This window comes from Neopsephotus bourkii, unplaced genomic scaffold (assembly GCF_033783945.1).
Source record: "Neopsephotus bourkii isolate Nb327-2 ecotype Australia unplaced genomic scaffold, CSIRO-AGI_Nbou_v1 NB_274, whole genome shotgun sequence".
In the NCBI taxonomy this organism is placed as follows: domain Eukaryota; kingdom Metazoa; phylum Chordata; class Aves; order Psittaciformes; family Psittacidae; genus Neopsephotus; species Neopsephotus bourkii.
This window is the reverse complement of record NW_026900783.1, coordinates 104,765-128,177: the sequence shown is the minus strand read 5'-3', so window position 1 is coordinate 128,177 and position 23,413 is coordinate 104,765. Positions and strand designations below refer to the sequence as shown.

Here is a 23,413-nt window from a genome sequence, read left to right as displayed (position 1 = left end):
GGAAAGAGATTAGCTTCTTGAATTGAATTGTTAACCGATTCAAAGCCTCAGTGCTAAACCTGAATGCTTATTGTAATATGAGAGATTTTGGATATTACTATTTCCTCTATGGTTTGAACAGATTTTGTGTGATCTCAAAACTCTTTGGCTAGAGTAAATAAAACTTCTTTTTGCTGTTCTTTTCCAGTCTTTCAGGTATGCATATCAACCATGCAAAGTTATTATGTATAAAACTATCAAAGGTGGGTCTTAATCATGATTTTCTCTTCTGGTTAACCCTAAGCATGACTTTTCTGGCTTCCTTTAAAGAGAAAATCCTCTGTAGTTTGGGTTCTCATGACATGTGGCCTGTGTCAGGGCCCTGTGTGCACAAATAGGCAAGACAAATTACTTGCTACGGCTAATCTCACCTGGGGCCTGAACCAGCAAACCTGTCCATGGGCCCAGAGAATCCATTTCAGCTCAGGACTGGGTTGATAGTCCTTGTCAGAGCTGTATCATATGTATAGCTGGCGCCAGCTCAGTCAGATCTGTTTTGCTGCTGTGGACTTGTGTGATGATCACTGTGCCTGACCTGTGGATTTACTTCCCAGCTTTCCCTTGGACCTGCTGCATCACCACAACCTTTTCTGGTGATCTGGAATCCTGGCTGCCTCCAGTCCCATCCCCAGGTCTGTCTTGTTCACCTCAGTCAGGTATTTGGCTGGTTAGTCCCCTGCTCTGCACTGCTATGTCACCATGCTTGACACCTCACCCTTTAGGCAGCAGTTTTCCATTGCTGCTCCCTGGCAGCCTATTCCTCAACCTTTTCTAGCTTCCAGATACGAAGCACAGCTTGAGATAATGGATTTTTAAAAAAGTACACTTAAGCATAACAGCATGCTGTGTGTTTTAACTCAGCACAGAAGCTTTTGCTTTCAGCCCATTGACACAGCTGTGTGAGAGTACTATTATACACTCTAGCTGTCCAAAACTTCTCTTTTAATAGTTTGCCTTGTTTTTCCTGGGTAGACTCACTATACGTACCATATTAGCCATACAAAAACGCTGCTGTTACAGCCTCTCACTGACAGTGTCCTTGTGGAATTCTGTGAACAGAAAATGTGAAGATGTCTCAGTTTATACCCATTTCACCCAGACAACCCTTTCTTCTGGAACTCCATAATGCAGCCATTAGACAACCTCTGAGATGAGGGGCTGCAAAGCTGCAAATGGGACTTTTCAGTTCCAGTTTACTCTATGCCTGAATCACTCAAACTTCTTTAGTTCCATGACTGAAGCCAGTGACTTCAGTCTGTGACTGAAGCCTTAGTACATGCCTGACATTTAGAATGGTTTTAACTATTGCCTTCAATAGAGATAGTCCTTGATGCAGACTTTTGCGCTTCCCTACATTGGACCCCTCCTGATTAAAATGAATTTTTGAAAAGCCAGTAATGGTGGATGATGTTTTAAAATGGAAGCTGTTTAAGAAGACAATTAAAAGAATAATTTCTATAATGAAAACTTAACATGTCTGGAAATGACCAAAGTTATCACAGCTGTCTTCCATGAGTTTGACTTTCTTCTTTTCTCTCAGTAAAAGCCAAGATGTTACAGATTTTCCAGCTTCACCATACAGTGGTGAATTTTCAGATTTGTGGCTAGACTGAGTGAACTTCAGCCAGAATCTGAGCCCACAGTCTTATATTCTGGTTTTTCTTGATTACCACTGCATTATATTTTCTACAAAGTCATCCTCTTTTTTAGTCAGTGCTGGATGGCACTTTTTAAAATGCACGTTAACAGCAACAAAACAAAATGAAAAGTGAGCTGCTATGTCACATGAGGGCATCACACAACCTTACATAATATAATGGCTCCCTCCTAGTTATTAGTTTGATGTCAGTTTTGGCATAGACTCAAATTAAATATGGAAAAGACTAGTTAAGGGAAGAAAAATGTATGCTGCTTTTCTTCATTAATATTCAGCCATGGTTTTTATCTTCATTATGACACTCTCATGAATGGCTGAAAAACAACTGCTGTGTCCACTGTTTCATAAAAACTTGCATAGCTCTTTCTTATTAACAGGAAGATCCTTTTGATGGCATGGAAGCTTCTTCCTCTGAGTTAAGGTCTCCCCATCTCTAATGAGGATAAAAGTGAATTATTCTAAAAGCAGACTTTGCTTACATTCGTGCTACAGCTTTCTTTCATAACAAAAATATCTGTGAGAAAATAAAATATGTTAGAAGAGATCAAAAATCGTTGAGTGGAAGGAGACAATGGAATTAGAAGCAAAGCAGGCACAAGCGTTCAAGGAAGAAAACATTAACCTAGTCAAAAGCTGCCATGATGCAGAATTAGGAAATGAGAGCCCGAAAATTCTCCGCGAAGGTAACTAACTGAATGGAGAGAAATTGTAAGTGAAGCCTGATAGGAGAATGGAAAGAAGGCAGATGATGAAGAGAATGAAATTATAGTTTTACAATGAAAAGCTCTAATACTACTTGTGAGATGCCAAAACCAGGTGGAAATGAGTTTAGTGAATAGGATAACAAGGTATTAGGACAAAGTACGTTCTTCTCTCATTACTAAAATAAAAGGAAATTTGCAAGGAGAGTGAAGGCATAAAACTCGAGTGTTGGAAGTAGAAAAATACAGTTTTCAGCGTATGAGAAAGGTATATTATAACATACTGGAGAGGGTCCAAAGGAGGGCCCACAGAGATGATCAAAGATCTGGAGGACTTACCCGATAAGGACAGACTTAAGGAAATATGGTCTTCTTAAGGAGTTAAGGTCTTCTTCCCCTCCTCCCTGGACAAGAAAAGGCCCAGAGAGGACCTCATCACAGTATTCCAGTACTTAAAAGGTAGCCATTAAGAGGATAGTTTATTCTTCACAAGGTGCCATACAGAGAAGATAAAGGGCAATGGATACAAGTTGCACTGGGAGAGTCCCCATCACTGGACATTTTCAAGGTGCAATTGGATGGGGTGCTAGAAAATCTTGTCTAGGCTCCCTTTCCCACAAAAGGTTGGATCACGTAGTCATTCAAGGTCCCTTACAACCTGGGCTGTGTTACGATTATTTGAAAATCTTTACTATGATTTACTGACTTCACAATGGCATGGGCCCACAATGGAATTGAGAGGCTTAACTAGGTAAACACATTCCAAAGAGTCATCTATGCCAGTAGATTCCGTACTTTAATGGAGATCTGAGCAAATAATTGAACACTTCAGTATCAGTAAAAGAAGCTTTCATTTTGTTCCCTCCATTGTCTTAGGAAACTGTACTGACCAGCACTAAATTTCCTTTTGATTGTGGGCAAGGCCAGTTGCCACTAGCAATGGTTTTCACGCCAAGCTGCCAACCACTGGAATAAGTAAACAAGAGTAGCAGCAGTAAAATCTTTCTAAGCAAGCTCATAAAAAAGCATCATCTTCATTGCTCAACATCTCAACAAAAGGCACTGGCAACACCGAAGTATTTGGTTTTATAAAATTGAGGTTTAGAGATGAGCTGTCTTTATTCGAATGCACTAATTGCATGGTATCTTAAAAGAGCTTTTTTTTTCATTTTATCAAAATGCATAATCCACTTTTTTTTATATACTGTTATGGGAAGATAGTACTTAGCTTTTCTAATAGTCAGGCATGGTTTTGCAGAACAGAACATTTCTAACAATTAAAAATAGTGATTAGAAAAAACTAGAGGGAAGAGTTTCAGAGTATTTTTAAATGTGGCCTCTCTGTGGTATGTATTTTTATACCATTTCAAGGTCTCAAGTAATAGAAAAATCATACAAAGGTAATACAAGTAATCTGAAATCCACTACATGCAGTTCTATTTTAAAAGAGCAATTCACACCAAATTCTTTCACCGCACTAAGAATGAGTTCAGGAAAATAAATATCCAAGGAGGAATATGGATTTAATTGTTATTGCTGCTACATTGCTAAAATAAAACAGCTGTGATCACACACTCAGATAAAGCCATTGTTTAACAAATATTTTTATTAAACATCTCTGCAGTGAAGATGAGTCCAGCTCCCCAAGAGCAGAGCAGGCTGCTTCCTGGACCACCCATTGCTCCCTAGGTAAAACAATTCAACCAGCTGTTGGGGGGTGGAGGGAACTTGATCAGGCACACTGGACACTATGGCAGTTATAGAGCAGCTCACGACACATTGAACTATAACAACTGTATTTTAACATTCAAATAAATAGACCACAGTCTTTTTTTCAAAGCATTAATTTGACCACTAGCTAATGACAGCAACAGTGTTTCTTAAATGGCACCTTCCCAAAAATAACCATGACCTACGTAGCCCACAGGAGAGGAGTCTCAGAAAACTAGGGTCAGCTGTTTACAGGAGGCACCAGGGGAAAAGCAGGCACATGGGAAGGTCAGAGGTACAACAGGAGCAGCCAGGAAAATAAATTGGCCACGGTTGTACGGCAAATAAACGGTATGTCAGAGCTGTGAATAAAATCCAGAAGTCCTGATTCCTTTTCTCTCTGCCCTATTGCCCCAGTCCTAACCAGATCTTCTCTTAAAATGACTTCCTAACAGAGACAATACAGGAGAGTGAAACATTTTTCCTAGATGCCAGACAAATATAGCAAAAGCTACATAAAGGTTTCCTTCACACAGTTACTCCACCATTTATGATATGGATGGAAAGACGTTGCTAATAAATATTGTACATTTCCTCCAGGTCAACAACCAGAATGCCTAAATCTACAGAATTTGTCATTTGTCTATTTGGGAATTGGTGTTAGTGTATTTTCAAGAATTATCCAAACTTAAATCTGAGTCACCTTTTACAGGAGTGTTTCTTTCAGCTCTGCCATCAATCAGTCTGTGTTTGCTAGATGTCTAGATGTTGGGGGTATTGGAAGAGCTGTAAAAGCAGACATTGTCAAGCATAACATTTACAAATATCCAATATTTGTCAAGACGTCTACCACCTTTTTGCTTCAGTAAAATAAGAAAATCTCATATTCAGACCAGACAGAAAAGAGCCAAGTAAAGTATGAAGGTTCTTACGCATGAAATTTTTTACTTAAGAGTCATATAATAAAAAGAGTACATGTGATAAAGACTAAAATAGCAAAAGTGTTTCTAATTTCTAATCATAAACTTGCACTGTTTGCCAGGGGATGTGCAGTGTGATATTTCCAAACAAAAATCAATTAAGCAGCTGGTCTTTTCTTAGTCTTAAAAGTGCCAAACAAAAAACAGATTTAGGATTGGCTCCAAATTACTAAAGCTGAGCCATTTCAAAGTGTATTAATTAGGTTTCCTAATAACACATCAGTCACTGAATACAAACTATCAGCTTTAATTTAAGGTTTTATTAGCCATTTGGAACATGGAGCCCGTGGGTCAAGTCTCCAGTGATGGAAATCAGAGCAGTTTTCCTTTAATCCACAATTATACAAGTTCAGAACTGGTCTAAATATTTAAGATGCTTGGTTTAAATTACCTGATTGTATTTGCATTTCTTTGAGATATCTGTGCAGTTATTAATTGAACACAGAGTTTCTTAGTCTGGAAAGTCTGCTTCATAAAATGTAGGCTTTTCTTCCCCTTTGGCGAGTACTGTCTTCCACGGTAGAGGCTTCCCTCTAGTGGACATTTTCTCTGATGTTTTATTTGTAAGTTTTTAATAATCTAATGGAACATTTGTATGATACTACCAATTTGCTTTCCAATTCAAAGTAACTACAAGAAAATGGCAGGACTTAATTAGTGACTACACAATGTTTCTTGGGGACCTTTGAAATTATTACATTAGTCTCAAGACCAGTTACTTCAAACTGTAATGAACTTAGGTATGCAAACAGCAAAACCATGTCCTGAAAAAAGTAATTATTGATTCAGTAGTTCAGAGAATAGATGCAAGGACAAGAGCAGTGTTGTTCTGTATTGACTGGATGATGTTTTATCAAGCTATCAGCACTGATCTAATTAATCTCCAGTCTGTTTGTACAGGCTACCTTACTGGCTCTCTCAGTATCGTGTTATTTAGAGGAGGGCAGTAGATTGAGAGCAGATTCACTTGGTGGTTTACTCAAAACATTCTACTTTAAAAAAGATGCACTTGGGACTCCTATATGGAACAAATACATAAGCACATACACTTTTTTGTTCTGTCCTATGGGTGTATGATCACATAATATACAACTGAGACACCACATAAGGACGCCAACTGGCTACATTCTATTTCCATTATTCAGCAATGACAAAGGGCTCTCTTAGCACGAACCTTTCACCTGTGATTTTTTCTTCCTTCAGAATGGGACAATAAAAATAGTCACTGTAGCAGTAACTTTCATAATACAAATCTCAGCCCACTAATTGAGACCACTAACACGTTTATTGGATTTTAAAGTACTTGCCAGCTGACAGTGGTATGTGGCTACTATTACAGTTCTATGGAATTTACCAAGAATCCTAAATCAAATATTATTTGGGAAGTAGTTTTCTGAGTTTTAGATAGAGTAAGCAGAGGCTTCTTGAAGGAGCTTAAAGCTTAAAGAATGCGTATATTCTTCCCAACACTAAACTTTTCTATTCCAAGTCTCCCAGAGTTCTAAAATCTGCTTTCTTTTCTCCCTGGTGGGCTGTTGACTTTTTCTCATGAATCCTTTCATAAAGTTTTGGAGGCTGCATGGTGGCCTGTCTGACACTTTCCATCTATGGGGATTTTAGTAGAATACACTTATTTTCCCAGTTCAATTAGAGGAATCTCATTCCAGCTGAACAGACGCCCACATCACAAAGTAATATCATAACGGTTTCTTTTGTTGTCAGTTTCTCTAAAGAGGAATCAGTACTTGCTAAGAAAATGTAATAATACTATACTATATGCATGTACTGCTTATAAATGAAATTCTTCTGCTCTTTCTAAAATGGATTCTAGTAAAAAAAGTTGGCTCTTATTTGTGGCTCAGACAATACTCCCAGTGCAGCAAAAACTCAGAAATAAAGTCAGCAGGAGGGATTTTCTGCAATCTTTTTCTGAAACAGAGTTAAACAGGACTTTAGAACTGGACACAGTTCAAATGAGTGCCTAAAGGAGACAAAGCTTTGCAAGGTCCAGTGTATATAAAAATATGAGTAATGTAAAATCAAACTTGCCTGCCGTAAAGACTTCAGGGATTTATAAAAGCAATTTACGCAAAAGAAGTGGTCTAATAGACAGCCCATATTATGCTTGCGAATATTTTAAGGCTGCCTAGGACGCATGATCTTCAGTCAAGGTTTTGCTATACAGAGACCACGTGCACAAAAAAATTCATAATATAGAGAAGAACAGGGCATTTAACAAAAGGGTGGAGCTAAATTGGGCGCTACAGATCATATCAAATATGCACACGATATTTATTTCTTCACTGTAATTTCAGTATCTCAGCTCAGTTAGGCTGTTGGAAACTGCAAACTGAGATAGTACCAATAATTAGCCCCTTCATTAAAAACAGGTTTAAACAAGTAGTCTCACACATACTATTGATCTTAGCAAAACTACACTAAATTCTGTTTAAATGTGGAAAATTACAGGAGAATCAACAAATATAAAATCTAGATATGTCTTTTTTGCCTGTAATTGGGGAAAAAATTAAAAAACCTAGAATTAGTAACCTAAGCTGTAGGTGTAATATATGGGCAATCTGTATGAGCAACACTGGTGCACTTAGTATTCTACCATGGCATCATCCATTCAGGGCTCTCTAGAGCTCCAACACCCTTTCAGCATAGCTAAATTTAAATTATTCTGGTTTGAAAAGCTCAGGAGAGAGAAAACACACAAACTAGTCTGAGATTCCCACTCCCCCTTTTTCTCTTACTTTTCTCCACAAACACTTACAAAGGCAATGTATGTTTGCATGAGTTCCCCAGCAGTGCTGCTGTTCACCTTCATTTTGTCTTCTGAGAATAATGGAGAGTATCTGCTCAAGCCATTGCATTTTACATGTATGGGTTTTGTTAATGTTTCCTTTCAAAGAAGGATTTTGTTGAGGAAAGTCTCGAGGTTTTTTAACACAATTTACTCCCAGCTAGAAAGGACTGTGTTACACTAGGAATTAGAAAAGCAAGGCTTTTCACAGGATAGGGAACTCACACATGTAAGGTAGGGAATATAGCAGGAATTTGCAAAAGGAAAGTGTTGCTAACTGCATGAAACAGAAGCCAAGTAGCCTCAAGGCATTAGTAGCTTCCAAACAGGACTACTATTTAATGTATCACTGAAAGTTGTGGATATGCCCATTAATCCATCTGGAAGAGCATTTCTGTGTTATCCCAAGTGCTATCAAACACAATTTGAAGAGCATCCGTAAAACTACAAAGAAAAAAGAAAAATCTTCCTTCATAAATGTGCCCTCTCCCCAAGAAAACACAATACTTGATGAATTAATAAAATGTACCCAACCTGGTAAGAACATTCTGTAACGTTGCATGCAAGCTGGCTTTAGCTCATTTTGTTAGTACGATTAATTTTTAGAAATCTAAAACCTTCATGTTAATCCCAGATAATAGTGCAGTTTGGTACCCTAATCAGATTACAGTGTATGTCAGTGAGATTTGATTTTAAATGATGTGAAGCATGTTACTTGAGCTATCACCCCTTCATTTTATGAAAGGGTGGCCTGGAAGAATGTCAGACAGGGTTCACCATGTCTCAACAGCTCCAGACTGCTCTGCTTCAAGTTATCTTTAAAAGCATGGCTTTTTTTATTCAAATACTGATTTTTTTTCAGCAACTTAGCACATCTTAGGTTTAAAAAGCTGTGGGCTTTATCACAATAATGGATGTGCAGATATAATGTAAGAAACTGGTATGTAAAATTACCTTCTGCATATATAACAGCTAATTACCATCTGTTATAACTCATTATCCAATTTGTATTTTCAATTAGAAAAACCCTACCCTACCTAGCCCCTCCTACTAATTTGATTCATGAGCTTCCCTTTTGCACCTCTCTTGTTCCCCATACCTTTTCTGTGATTGGTCATAGCAGGGCTCATTCCTATTTTATCTGTGATTAATCTGATTAAGTAAGAACCTAGGATTGTGATGTCAGTGCATTAGCAGAAAGAAGTAATGCTTTGTGTAGGAAGGATGGCAGTTTTGACCTCTTAGAAGCAGGTCATGATTTGACTGCAAGACGAAAATAGAGCAAGACAAACTGCAGTGACAGTACCAACTCATTCTCCAGTAACACTGCTCAAAGAAAGATTATGGCTCGTGGACTTCAGGTAAGATAACATATTGCACTCGTATTTGCTTATTTAATTGAAGGGAGCTTTGGGCATGATATAAGAAGTTAGCTTCAGCAAAATACTAGAACATCAGAAATACTGACTGATAAAAGGCCTTGTGTCTTATATCTACTCACAAGAAAAAATGGTTTTCAGAACAGAGGCATATTAATATACTATTTTTTTACAAACTTATGACACTATTAATTTGACATTAATATACCTATACTCATATTCTTTCCTTCAGTGCTGATGAAACAATACTTATTTATGAATCTTTTTAGTGTACAAAATTGCTGTTGGGTTTTTTTTTTTTGCCTCCTTAAACTCAGAAACTACATCAGTAAATGAACAGATGAGACTGAATCTAAATTAAAACAACTGATTCTTCACTTTATAAGCTCATGATTTAAAAATGTAATGACTTTGTGTAATAGTTTAGTAGATTGCTTTATTACAATGCAGTTCTGCTGTATTATTTAGCATGTGCCACAATGCAAATGCTTTTATGAGCCTATAAGGCATAAGCAGGATGTTGCTATGGTGATGTGGAGCTCAAATTGATGCAATCCTTTAGGTTCTGTTCATGAACATTTCAGCAGAACTTAAAAATGTTTCACACATAGCAACAAACAAGATATTAATGCCGTAGACATTGTGCAAAATAATCTCAATGAGCATAGTTGTCAGCCAAGCAGAAAGTACTAAACTTCATTGTCAGAGTACCTAGAAGCAGTAATCACTACACACACCTATATGCATCAAGATCAGCTTTGTTCAATAGTTACATTAACATGGACAAAGCTCATCACTCATTCGAGCTGAGCCAGTTGTATTGCCTCTCATCAAATGCAGCAGGAAGTGAAATTCATCAACAAGGCTGAACTTTACCTCACTGTGCAGATGAAAGACCAATTTATAGCTGCAAAAGCAAATTGTAAAGCTGATACCCATTAAATATGGCAATCAGTATCATGACTGGGTGAAAGAAAAACTCAGTTCACAGGTGGCATAGTCATTATATTTCAGCTGCAGTTATGCAGAATGCAGTAGAAATGGGGACTCTTGTTAAAAGAAAAACAAACAACAAACAAACAAAACCAGAACCAAAACAACAAAATGACAAAATAAACAACCCACCTTACAGCACTTTTTAAACTGTTTATCATGTCAGTGACTATCCTTAAATGTGCCTTTTCTGTACTCCAAATGAAAACTATGCTTTTATGTTCCAAATAAACAAATAAGCACAATCTTTTCACTTTGACCAATGTTTCTAATTATGTCCCACTGTCACAGCTTCAAGTTGACAGAACCCCATATCCTGTATGTGTTTTCTGTCTGTCACCACTAGCAACCTCACACAGGCAGAAATTAGCCCATTTCAAACTGGCCAATACTTCAACAATAATAACCAGTTCTGCACCGTATTAAAGGCTGTTCATAGATGCTACTGTCTAGCCTGATCTACAGCTGACACCAGTGTAACTGCCCATATCTTTTCCAAGCTGAATAAAGCACAGGCTTAATTTAAAACAATCATTCAACCAAGCTTTCACTTCGCTGACTTCAAGCATGAAGAAAATAATAACTAAACCAGGCAAAATAGTGCAGCCGACATTCTAAACAGTGCTCAGCTGCAAGGCTGCTCTGTAATTTTAACTTGGAACACCAAGGCCTATCAATTTTGAATACGTGCAGATCACCCCTAGTTCAGCCAGGATGCGATTCTATATACATTGCCTCGTATTACAATTATCTGTTCTTTGCAATTCTTGTTAAAATCTGTCTCTTTAGATTTACTTTTAAATTAAGTAGGCTGTTTGTGGCCAAGTTAAAAATAAACGGCAGTAACTGGTTATCTCATTTTTGTGGCTTCTGTAAGTTTTGCAAGTCATAACCTATTCCTGTTCCCTACATTCATTTTTCAATTTCTACCTATGTCCTCATCTCCCACATGTCGAAAAGGAAGAATTAAAAACAAGTCACCTGTCTAAAGAGTTTTCAGGTGTTAACTTGTTGCTAGCAATACTTTAAGCTACTACTACAGAGTCCACAGCTCTGTGCTGTCTGTTAATGAGCCACTATATTGAGTTCTGTTGAATGCAACTAGTGTGTAGCTCACCTATTTCACACCAGTGAAGCTTTGAGCCATAAGTTTATTTTTTCCTTGTTTAGCACACAAGCAAGCTGCTGTGCTCTACAGAAGGGGAAAAAGATAATACAAGAGGGTGGTTTGTTTTGGGGGTCATTTCTATTAGTTTATGATGGTAGAGAATTTCTCTTAATACGACTGGGGTAAAATAGTTACGTATCTATTCAAATCTCAGACAAGCACACTAGCTCCTGAATTATCAGACAGACTGTGAACTGTTCTATCAGAAAGTTCAAAAGCTCTCAGATATACTTTTATTTTGACACATTATTGGGGTGTGGGGTGACAGGAGTCTTTTATCATTATCAGAGACTGAAAGGCTTTTTCCCATATGGTTCAGTTGTTACTCTTAAGAACTATTTCCCTTTCACTTGCAGGTAAAAGATGAAGAAAGTGGCTATAACAAAAATCTATTTTGCATTCCTAAGCATTATGAAGAAGATTTAGAAAGAGTCTTCATTCCTCATGGACTCATCCTGGACAGGTAGGAGGGTAAACAACAAAAAAATAGTGATAGCAGTGACAGTGATTCATTTCCATCCAAATGAAAAGACTGAGGTCCTACCCTGTATAGTCCTGAGAAACATAGAAACCCTTCAGCTATAATTATACTCTGGAGTTTAATACAAAGGGCATTCTAGAGGATTCACCTACAATCCCAGTGAAGTTTCCATTTTATATCAAGTACCTTTAAGCTTTCATATACTGCATTTTTTAGATAAATGGATTAAATCAACAGTATGACAAGTGGAGTAGGTAGGCACCATCTTGTGAACCGGAAGTACATAACTAACTTTTCTATGTCTTAGCATGGCCACAATTTGCATGATCAACATTTTAATATGGACACTGTTTAACATATGGACAAACTAACATGATACATAAAGCACTTTACAGGTCTTATGAAATTATGGGGGGGTTGTTGTTTTGTTTTCTTTTTTTTTTTTCCCTTCCAGGACAGAACGCTTGGCTAGAGATATAATGCAAGATATGGGAAGCCACCATATTGTTGCACTCTGTGTCCTTAAAGGAGGCTATAAATTCTTTGCTGATTTGCTGGACCATATAAAAGCACTAAATCAAAATGGTGATAAATCTGTGCCTATTACTGTGGATTTTGTTAGAATAAAAAGCTACTGCGTAAGCAACTTTATTTTCTTTGGAAATAGATCCCTATAGACTTACATTCTGAATACTGGTAGTTTACATGAAAACTCCACCTCAAAATGAGTTTATGAATATATCCTGTTCAAAGCAACTCAATTTATTACACGCCGATTTACTGATCTGCCTCAACGACCAGATGAGTAACGTATAGTCACTGGAGTGAACATATAGTAGAACATCTAATATGACAAAGCCAGGGTCAAGTTTCCAATGTCCTCCTCTCCAGCCAACAGTTTCCACACAGATTCTACTCTGTCTGTACCATGGCACCCTTTGGTGGGAGGGAGTAGGGAGAGTTTAGCATCAGAGACTTGCTTATTGTCTCTCTCAGCATTATTTTTTATTCCTATGGATAATATTGCAGACTTGTTTTCATAATCTGTGTGTGGAGAACAGGTATCTTTTACCCGAACCAATAGTGGCTGGCCTGAGCCAACTATTGTAAAGCAGTGACTTATGTCATTTTTTTCTGTTTTATCTTCTCCCATTTTTGAAGATTTCAACTCTGTGCACTGATCAAAATTTATCCTTTGCTAAATATAACAGTTTACAATATCCTAGAAATTCTTCATGGAATTATAAAACAAATCTGTGCTTGCTCTCAGATGCTTAAAAGCTGTTTTACTTGAAGGAGTGCTGTGTAAATTTGCAAGTGTCATTTGGTGGGCAAAACGCAAGAGCAACATACCATTCCTACACATAAGAAACACTTCTGAGAATGTTTTATGTGTCTTCTCTCTGCTCTTTCTCCTTCTAGAATGATTCACCTACAGAAAAAATCAGTATTGTAGGCGAGGAACTGTGTACACTAAACGGGAAGGTATGATTAGCATATTCAGCTTTTATGGGGAAAGAACAGTTACTGTGTATCTTCCAGTAAGTCCATCTTTATTAAAATTTTGACACTACGTACTTGCAGCCACTTCACACTGGTTTAAATTGCCATCCTTTGAAACACTGAGTAATTCCCACTGGTCTCAGTGCAAACTTAACATGATCAATACTGAATGCTTCTATTCCCATTTTATCCCACAGCTCCTGGAAATGAACCATTTTGTTAAAACTGACTCTTGCAGTATGGTTCTAGAATGCTATTGCTATACATAGAATAATATGTAAAACCTGACATAGGTGGCTTTCTCAAGATATTTTATGCTTTCATAAATACCAGCTGAAAGACTATTCAGAAAGCACTAAAATAACCAAAGTAGTTGAAGTGACAAGCTCCTTTGAAAACTCTGTAACTGAGGTTTGTAGTGCAAATTTCTGCTGAAACTGTAATTCACTGTTGCCATGTAAATACCTTTTTTCTTTTTTTTTTCTCTCCCTACATGATCATTTCCAGAATGTGTTAGTAGTAGAGGTAAGTAAAGACTGGGGGTGGGGAGGAGAAGGAGGGAAGGAAGGTATAGTGGGGAAAAACACATTTCCCCCATGTTTTGCAAGCTAATACCTTCTGCATATAAACAAACAATTTATTACGTTACTCTGCTGCCAGGGTGGCTGACTGGTTTTGGGGCTTTAAATTAATCCACTCACAGATGGTTTTTTCTTTCAGTCTCAGAGGGCAATTTATTTTTGTCTCTCTTTCAGGATATTATTGAGACTGGTAGAACAATGAAAGCCCTACTTTCAAAACTAAAAGACAATGAACCAAAGATGGTAAAAGTTGTAAGGTATAATTGTTATGGACATTTACTAATGTATTGTTATGTAAGATATGGCAAAATCATTTAGGTGAATAATCAAATGTATGCTGGTGGGTATTTGCTTGGTCTTATTTAGTCTGGAGTTTGGGGGAAGAGGAAGTAAAAGCAGGAAGTAATCTTAATGCAGCTGGTGAAAAACTAAAAAACTAAGTATTTATTAAACTGGGAAATTTACTACCACCTTCATTCTCAAAATGAACAAAAAACTGTTTCCTGGCTCTTTTTGCATAGTCCATAAAGTGTGATTGATTCCCTGTTTCTTACCTCCTCATGTCTGAAAAAAATCAGCTTTTTCCATAGGTTTCCTAACACTTCAGTTGCCTCAATACTAGAATGACAACACTCAGAATTTTCCTTAATTTCCTCAGTCACACTGGTTTTGAGAATCTAAGAGTTTGTCAGCACTTGCAAGATGACTTCAAGTGGCATACTAGATCTGCTTTTAGACAATCTCTAGAAGGAATTCTTGGGCAATAGACCTGTCTGTCAAGTAATAACAATACTTTGAAAATACACGTCTTGTTTGATGTACCATTTATGATTCTCTTAATGACTGTCCAGGAGATACTCGGTTTGTTCAGAAGTGCTTAGGCAAAGCAAGAATGGATACGACTTTGTGGAAGAAATCCATAGCTTGTCCTCTTCTCCCTCCCTCCCTGCTAAAATCTAAATGCCACTTGAACATGCTTACCTGCCTGTGCTAATCTAGTTTGCTGATACATTGCTACATGAGGAGATAATGATTTTGGATACAGAATGGAAAATAATTAAATATAAAACAATGGAGTAATTTGGACCTTCAGAATGAACCTCGATCAGTGCCTTAACTTATTCCTCAGTTATAAGGCTGAACACTGCTTCTTCCTGTTGCAATCTCATTGTTTTAATTTAACTGCATGATTATAGAAGTTTATAGGGATGGGAGGTAGAAGTGAAGTATACATCTTAAAGCAAGACATATTTTAAAAAACATAACCTTCTCTGCTTTGCCTTACAGCCTCCTCGTTAAAAGGACACACAGAAATCCAGGTTACAGACCAGACTGTAAGCATTGAGTTTTTCTGGTTGTCCAAAATACAGTCCCATATCTCGCTTCATGTAGGAAGTCTGACAATTGGCGTATAAGTTTCAGGAAGGCCAAAAGAAATGGGGAGAAAATACATACAATTTCCTAACTGATAACCAGCTATCCCATGCTGAAACTTCATGACCACCACCTTTTTTTATCCTCATTGGTCTGAGTATGGGTTTGGCTGTTTGTTACCAGGTCCCAGAAACAGAACCAAACATTATATTGTTTGGCTTGGATCCTACAAGGAATTTGTTTTGACTCTACATTAAACTTGCCTTGTTTTCAAACTGAAAACCCTTAGTGAAGACTCTCGGTGCAACTACTTTTACTCACGAGTCTGCCTTTCCCAAGACTACTTCATAAGTAGGTTTTAAATAATTATTTTGTTATTAAAACACATTCTCTAGCATTTTAATTGTATTACTAAGTGATGAGGACAGTACAGATTCTAACTTTTGCCATCAAATTATGGCTCTGATTTTTAATGAATCATGCTAAGTACCTTGAAAGCAAGATGATATGTTTGTTAGGTATTAAACAGCTCAAGTATGAGCTGAATACAAACTGTGTGCTTAAAAGCAATTTACACCACTGCAGTATAAAAATAATTCTATTTTCTGCAGACATAGGCTTTGAAATTCCAGACAAATTTGTGGTTGGATATGCACTTGATTATAATGAGTACTTCAGAGATCTAAACGTGAGTACATACATGTGTGCCTCAACTGTTACATATGACTGCTACCTCAGGTAACAAGCAAGAATATTAGCTTCTCAGCCATTAACAAAACTTCAAACCTCATTAGAAAGTTCCATTAAAGTGGCAAAAACATTACTAACATGCCAAGCTGATAGTTCAATGTAAATGCAGAACTTGCTATGCCTTACCTTTCCATGTATCATAGAATCATAGAATAGTTAGGGTTGGATCTACTCTACAAGTCTTGTGGCCCATCCCTGCTGTACAGTATTCTGAATCCTCCAGAATGGCTGGCAGCATGCAGTCTGCCAGCCCCACCTGGTAAGAAAGTAACCTGTAATTTGGCTCTAATTTGATGTTTGTCTGTCTTAGTGAAATCCTGTGTTGCTCTTTTCTAGCCAGCTCTTTAAGATGGCTGTGTGTGAACACAGGTTTTCTTATCATGAAGGTTTTCCTATTGTATGTAAGATGTCCATTAATATCTTTATTTCCTTTGTTCCATCACATTCTCCTTAAGCTGCACTGAGTAGCAGACTTGGAAGGACCATAACTGACAAAAAGAGCTGATCTTTTTTTCCCTCCTTAGTTTTCAAAAGTACCTTCTTACATCTGGTTAAGTGCAAAAGTTTTTCACTTGAAAGTCTTTTTAATAAGGCATACTGGATCCATGCTATTGCAAAGTGATATGAAGAATAAAATAACTGAACAGACCTGACCTATTCAGAATATACAAATCTAAGTATTGCTTCCAAGCTCTTCTGTAATTTAAACACCTCAGTTTTACTGCAAGTGGTAAACTGCAACCAACCTCTCAAAGGTTACTGTTGTGTGCTTTGCTTACAATGCTAGGAATAAGACTGAAAGACATTCTTGCATTTCCTTTGAAGGTAAAGATTGACTAAAGTTCTACTTTTTCAATTTTTTTTTTTTTTTTAGCACATCTGCATTCTGAAAGAGAAAGCCAAAGAGAAGTATAAGATCTGATAGCAGTCTTCTGGAACACTAAGATATCTGAATAATAAGTAATCTACTAATTGCATTCTTTTCACTGAAGAACTACATTTGCTTAAGATACAATTCCACATATTTTTTCTTATGATGTAGAACATTTTAAAGGTGAATCAGTTTTGTCTAAGTTCCAGTGAAACCTCGACAGAGCAATAGCCATAAAATGGGTATTATAGTCTGCTGGAATTACAGCAGACTGGGACACGGCCAGGACATGTACATGTGTATGCCATTATGTTTGGGTTTTAACTTACGTAACACATTAGGCATACTGTATATAAACTGCACTTATTTTTACATGTGAGCTTGTGTGTGCAAATATTTCCTTCTGTAGCAAATAGGCTGAATAAGCATTTAAGGACCTGAGGTTAATCAAGTCAACTGTACAAAGCACATACCTAGTGGAAACCACATTTGGTTCTTTACCTTAATGCAATAAAAACAAGTAAACATAGTAAAAAAATCTAAAAAAATAAACACTAAGGTAGCTAGACTGAAATTAGTTCTTGTACATTCCATGTAATTGGGGTGTTGTGCCTTGGGTTTTGCAGGATCCGATGTTGATTGTACTATGGTGGTGTCACTTTAAACGTGGGCAACACTACCAGCTGTTAAAACCATATGATAAACCAGTGCAGCAGGAAAACTACTTCTGCTACTTGTGCATCTGTAACAAGAACTGGAAGCTCGATTTTACTGCCCAGAAACTACACCAAGCTGGAGGCAGCCTCTGACACTGTTTCCTGCTTGTACTGAATGATTAAAATAAGCTCTGAGACCTTGGTTTGTTTTGGTTTTATTCCATTGTAAGAAGAGTCTTTTGACGCCCTGTAGCTCTTACAGGCTGCAGGTGACCGGGCTCCCAAAGGCGTGCCATGCCCCTTTCCATAGCCCCCCGGCAGTTGGAGGCTGTGACCTCTCACTTCATCCATCCCTTGAAGCAGGTGAGAAGCAGCACGCGGCTGCTGGTATGACCGGACCCCTCACCTAAGGTACGGGACCGGCTCACACCGGAGCGCAGCTGCCACCGACCTACATCCCCTGAGAGAGGGCCGCGATCCCAAACCGCTCCACGGTTCCTGCTTCTCCCAGTTTTAGGGAGGACTGCGGGCTGCTGTTGCTGCTGCCGCCCTTCTCCGGGTTCATGCAACCCGGGGAGCCTGCGACCTGGAACTGCCGGTGCTCACCGCGTCCCACTCCCCCGAACCATCCCCTCACAAGCCACCCGCTGCGCTCAGCTCTCTATCAAGGACCCCCGCTTGCTGATTGGCGGAACCTGCCGTCAGTCACGGCGGCTGGGCGGGAAGCGGTGCGGAACGGGAGGTCTCCGTTCGGGTCGGGGGTAACAAAGATGGCGGCTGAGGAGCAGGATGGGGAGCTGGAAAGGTACCGGACATCCACGGCTTTCCTCCGCTGCCGGCCGGGCTGAGCTGCCGCCGGCTACAAGCCCTGCCCGGGTCCGCCAGAAGCAGCTCCGGGTAGAGGAAGGGCGGTGAGCTGTGTGTCAGCGGCCTAGGCACTGCGGCTGTTGGGTTCAGCGCTGCGGACAGACACCTGCCCTGTGTCATGGCGGTCCTTTCTGTTTGCTCCTAGAAACAGTGTCAAAGAGAAGGCCAGGATGCGCTTGAGGGAGTTCGATGTGAGGGACAGGTTCTCCCACTTGCCGCTGGCCAGAGCCTCTGTCCTCCTTCCGCTGATGGTGAGGGCGGGGAAGCTGCACCTGCTGCTCACGGTGCGTTCCATGCAGGTAGGTGGGCCGGGGAGCGAGATGGCTGCCGGAGTCTCACTCCCTGTGTGCTGCCTCCCGCGGTGTGGTTTGGGTCCCGCCCCACCTCATGTGCCAGGATCTGCTTCTCTGATGCCAGGCAGTGTGCCTGGGGTTACAAGCAGGTTGCAAGCTCCCTGTGCTGTAGTATACAGGGACTGTCGTGATAGGAGAAGGCCTAATGGATTAAAACTTAAACGGGAAGTTTAGATTGGATATAAGGAGAAAGTTCTTTACTTTGAGGGCGGTGAGGCACTGGAATAGGTTGCCCAAGGAAGCTGTGAATTGTCCATCCCTGGCGGTGTTCAAGGCCAGGTTGAACAGAGCCTCGGGTGGCATGGTTTAGTGTGAGGTGGCCCTGCCCATGGCAGGAGGGTTGGAACTGGGTGATCTTAAGATCCTTTCCAACTTTAACTATTCTGTGGTTCTATGCTGATGATTCTGGTATTTAGATGCCACAAAAATGCAGGATACTCAGAAGAGTATGATAGTAAAAGGTGACTTCTGGATCAGAAAAGGAAATAGTTATTGTTTCCTATGACTTAAACGCAATGCAGTCCAGCTTTTGTTAATGTGACTGTCAGTCTGCATTTGCTATTACTCTTCTCTGCTGTTCACATGTGAAAGGGAACAACCTAAGTCCCCAGGAGATTTCTGACAGCGTTTTCCCCACGCCCTCCCTGATCAGCTTCCTCTATCCAGGGGCTATTTACTTGCCTGTTTTTCTATGGCTGAAAAGTGGAAGTTTTTTGGGTCTTAGAAATTTTAAGACCCTAATAATTGCAGTCACTCTGCTGATAAACTGATTGTAAAGGGGCTTTTTACTGATGTTTGATATGCAGGCTTATTACTATGATATATTTAAAGGGATAGGACAAGAGGTAATGGGTTCAAACTTGAACAGGGAAGTTCAGGATAGATATAAGGAAGAAGTTCTTTACTGTAAGGGTGGTGAGGCACTGTCGCAGGTTGCCCAAAGAAGCAATAAATGCTTCATGCTTAGCAGTGTTCAAGAGCAGTTTGGACAGAGGCTTCAGCAGCATGATCTGGTGTGAAGCATCACTGACTGTGGCTGGGGGGTTGGAACTGTATGATCTTAAGGTCCTTTCCACCCCAGATTATTCTATGATTTAATTGTGCATTTTAGAAGTTCTCACTTAAGTACTTCAATCTCAGTATTCAAGTTGTCTGCCTAGATTCATCTGTCAGTCTCTCATGCAAGCAGGATGATGAAAAGTCTAGATTTAGAATGTATAGTAGGAATTACACAGTACTGCACAAGTGATATGTGTAATGCTGATAGTGAGGGTTTATGGATTAGTTGGGTATAAGCCCAGCTTTCTCTTGTGTAGCTCTTCATAAGGCACATTTCTTCAGGTTGCAGAAACCTCTTCACCACCACTCCCAGCTTTGACTGATAAACATAAAGTGAATCTGCAGTAAGATCAAGCATTTGTGTGTATCCAAGAAGAAATGTAAATTTGTTATAATTAACAGTAGTACTCCTTTAAATTCTAGCTGAGAAGATCACCAGGGGAAGTGTGTTTTCCAGGAGGTAAAAGTGATGCAACTGATAAAGATGAAATTGATACTGCTCTTCGAGAAGCTAAGGAAGAAGTGGGACTCCAGCCAGAGAAGGTGGAAGTCATCTGTAGGCTTGTGCCTGGAATTGATAAAGTAAGAAATAAACTGAGTACGTCAGCATATGGTTAGAAAATAAGCTTGGGTTATTTTTTATGGGGTTGATAATGACCTTTTAAAACCTGTAACTGTAAATAACCACTGCTTCTTAAGGTGCACAGCCCACATTGCCAGTAGAAAAGGGTGGAGATTCTTGCTCTGTGTTTAGTATTTATGAAAGCATGTTTGGTGTACCATGTGCAGTTATGCACACTCCAGAGCACAGAAAGAGTGCTAAGCTGGTGACAGTTTAGCCAAGAGCCACAGAGATAAGTAAGGGGGGGTGGAGCATGTGGAGTATGAGGAGAGGCTGAGAGAAGTGTGTTTGCCCAGCCTGAAGATGCGAAAGGTAGCGGCAGATCTAGTTGCTCACGTCAAGTACCTCCTGGTGGTTTTAGAGAGGATAATACCAAACTCTTCTTGAAACAGTGGACACAGGCAACAACAAATAAGATTTTGACGAGATGCAAGAAAAATTGTCTTCACCATAAGGTTAGCTTAACTGGAACTGATTTTCCTGTCGGGCTCTGTAATCCCTATCCTTGGAGATTTGCAGAATTCAACCAGACAAGCCCCTCAGCAGCCTGACGTAACCTCAAAAGTCCTCTCGTTCAATGTCCTGCTAAAGGCAGGGTTAATTCAGGTGAAAAGGGACTTCTGGAGGTTATGTGGACTGTTATTCTGTATGGAACTCTAGCGAGGAGACTTCTCTTCTGAAGGTGTCTTTGGAGTGTAAGTCACTGTAAATTGACCAGCTGCCAGTTTCAGTAACAATATTTCATGGGGTCAGTTATCCCATGGTACAGAGAGGTTACTGTTTCAGAAGACTTTATTTTTGTTTTTCAGGTAACAGTTTCTCTTTGTTAATATGCCTAAGGCTTGGTTTTGTATGTCGTAGCTACTCAGTAACATCCTTCTCCCCCATTAAAAAACAAAAGAGTTTTAAAATTGTACTGCATATGCTTTATTTAATCCTTCAATTGTAATTTCTATAGAGATAACATTAAAGCCACATAGTTCAGAGGCTATGTGTAAAAAGAATCAATTTTTTATAACTCTCTTCAGTGTTTTCCAGCAAATTCCCTCAATTAATAGAAAAAAAATGTGTGGTTTTGGACCACAGAAATTTTACCTATAGATTTTACTTTCTTCTCTGTATGTACATTCCAAGTGATTCTGACTTGGGTGTAGTGTGTCCAGACTTGCATCATATAGCCCAAATGTTGAGTGTTACTGCTTTTTATTTAACAGTGATGCTTTTTTGGTAAGAATAAGCAGAACTAGCAATGTATGTTAAAACTGGTGGTGCCCTCTTTGTGCAGGCTATCATTTCAATAGATTTTGCCTCCCTATGGAAAAAGGGATTGTATTTAAAATAAAAATGTCTATAAATGAGCTGTTAGAAAATGTTTACATATATAGCTAAATATACTGGGAAAATAGACACTGAGATATGATAAAGCGTAGATGAATTGGAAAATCTGAATTAAAATCAGAAATCACCAAAATAAGGAAGACTAATGAGAGAGAATGCATAGAGTTTATTTATGTTTAACTGAGTATCTTTTAGGTTTCTTATACTCATTTTATAATTCTGAAATGTTTTTAAAATAAAGAACATTCTTTTACTTTTTACAAACTCAGTGTTTGGCTTTTTTTTGTTATTTTTTTGTTTTTCTTTTTAGATGAATTACTTGGTAACACCAGTTGTAGGATTTATAGAGGATACGTTCCAGCCCTCTCCTAATCCTGATGAAGTGAGCAATGTTTTTGTTATACCACTGGAATACTTTATCAAGCCCTTAAATTACCAGACTGTGCCTTATAAAACCTCATCTGGTTACCACGGTCGGATGCACTCCTTTACATATGATGATCCGGAACATAAAATGTCATTCAGGATATGGGGACTTACTGCCCACTTTGCTGTATTTCTTGCTCTTGTAATTTTTAGAAGGAGACCTACCTTTGAAGTTGATTATGATCTGGACAACTTAACTTCATCATCTGAGAATTACTTCATGAATTTATACACATCTGTGTATGAAAGAAAGAAGAGTAATATATAACAAATTAGTCTGGCAATTAATTTCTGTTAAAGAAGGAAAAAAGGTTTTGTTTATTCCCTTTATACCAGTTCTTAGTTTGCATTTCCTCTGAATTAGGAACTGATTGAAAATTATTTTTACATAACATCTTAAGTTGACAATCCCTAGCTAGATTAATACAACTATTAATTTGGTTTACAGCTGCCAAAAACATGGGGTTTTTTTAATGGACTTAATAGACAGTTTTGGAAGTTATGTTTCACTTTCTGCCTTTATTTTATGGGACCTAAGACACTTTCTGTGGTTTGCCTTCTGTATAATGAGGTAATACTATTTTATCTATTTTTTGTGTTTTTGAATTAGAATATGAAGACTTTTAGAGGTTTATCTGTGGCATGCTACATATGAAAACAATGCACAGTCTTGTGTGGTATCTTTAAGCACTTACAAAACACAATAAAAATCTAAAAGGTGGCACATGCTTTCACAATCTTGTTTTGTTTTGGTTGGGCTCATGGAGGGAAGAGGAAGATTTAATGGGGTTTTGTTAGCTTTGCTCAATTTAACGTTCCGCACAAGGAGATTCTGTAGGCTATGGAAGACAGTGTACAGGCAACAGTACTGAATTTGCTCCTCAGCACCTTGTTAGCATCACCCACCCAGCTCCTAGAGGGAGTAATCTTAAGGAAAGGAATGTGGAGTTGAGTATTCATAAAGACTAAAATGCTTCTCTGTAGCCGAGCCTTTTGAAGTCACCTTGGCAATCGGATACTTTGTGCCCCTTACATGGGATTCTTTGTGCTGTGAATCCTTACTTCCTCATTGCTGGTGAGCTAGAAGCGTATTCACAGT

At 38.7% G+C, this 23,413-nt stretch overlaps 2 protein-coding genes across 6 annotated transcripts; both read left to right on the top strand.

Moving 5' to 3' along the window:
- Positions 1–8,465: 8,465 nt before the first annotated feature.
- LOC133208670 (hypoxanthine-guanine phosphoribosyltransferase-like) lies at positions 8,466–17,124 on the top strand. Its single transcript, XM_061346727.1, has 9 exons — positions 8,466–9,254; positions 11,790–11,896; positions 12,369–12,552; positions 13,337–13,399; positions 13,925–13,942; positions 14,173–14,255; positions 15,286–15,332; positions 15,984–16,060; positions 16,997–17,124. Exons 1-9 carry the CDS (start codon positions 9,237–9,239, stop codon positions 17,042–17,044), a joined length of 645 nt encoding a protein of 214 aa, XP_061202711.1. The 5' UTR covers positions 8,466–9,236; the 3' UTR covers positions 17,045–17,124.
- Positions 17,125–18,392: 1,268 nt separating this feature from the next.
- NUDT7 (nudix hydrolase 7) lies at positions 18,393–23,038 on the top strand. 5 transcript variants are annotated; one of them, XM_061346733.1, is made up of 4 exons: positions 18,393–18,454; positions 18,662–18,815; positions 20,352–20,510; positions 22,199–23,038. In XM_061346733.1, the coding sequence occupies exons 1-4, from the start codon at positions 18,420–18,422 to the stop codon at positions 22,580–22,582; spliced, it is 732 nt and encodes a 243-aa protein (XP_061202717.1). In that variant the 5' UTR covers positions 18,393–18,419; the 3' UTR covers positions 22,583–23,038. The 5 variants fall into 5 exon arrangements, with proteins under 5 accessions (XP_061202717.1, XP_061202720.1, XP_061202718.1 ...); XM_061346736.1 differs by having other exon boundaries at positions 18,393–18,525; positions 18,668–18,815; XM_061346734.1 differs by having other exon boundaries at positions 18,393–18,525.
- The last annotated feature ends 375 nt before the right edge of the window (positions 23,039–23,413 follow it).

Coding starts and splice junctions, on each gene's coding strand:
- LOC133208670 (XM_061346727.1), top strand. Junction 11,897..12,368: donor CATGGACTCATCCTGGACAG/GTAGGAGGGTAA, acceptor TTTCCCTTCCAG/GACAGAACGCTTGGCTAGAG. Junction 16,061..16,996: donor AGTACTTCAGAGATCTAAAC/GTGAGTACATAC, acceptor TTTTTTTTTTAG/CACATCTGCATTCTGAAAGA.
- NUDT7 (XM_061346733.1), top strand. CDS start 18,420: ATGGCGGCTGAGGAGCAGGATGGGGAGCTGGAAAG. Junction 18,816..20,351: donor TCACGGTGCGTTCCATGCAG/GTAGGTGGGCCG, acceptor TTTAAATTCTAG/CTGAGAAGATCACCAGGGGA. Junction 20,511..22,198: donor TTGTGCCTGGAATTGATAAA/GTAAGAAATAAA, acceptor TTTTCTTTTTAG/ATGAATTACTTGGTAACACC.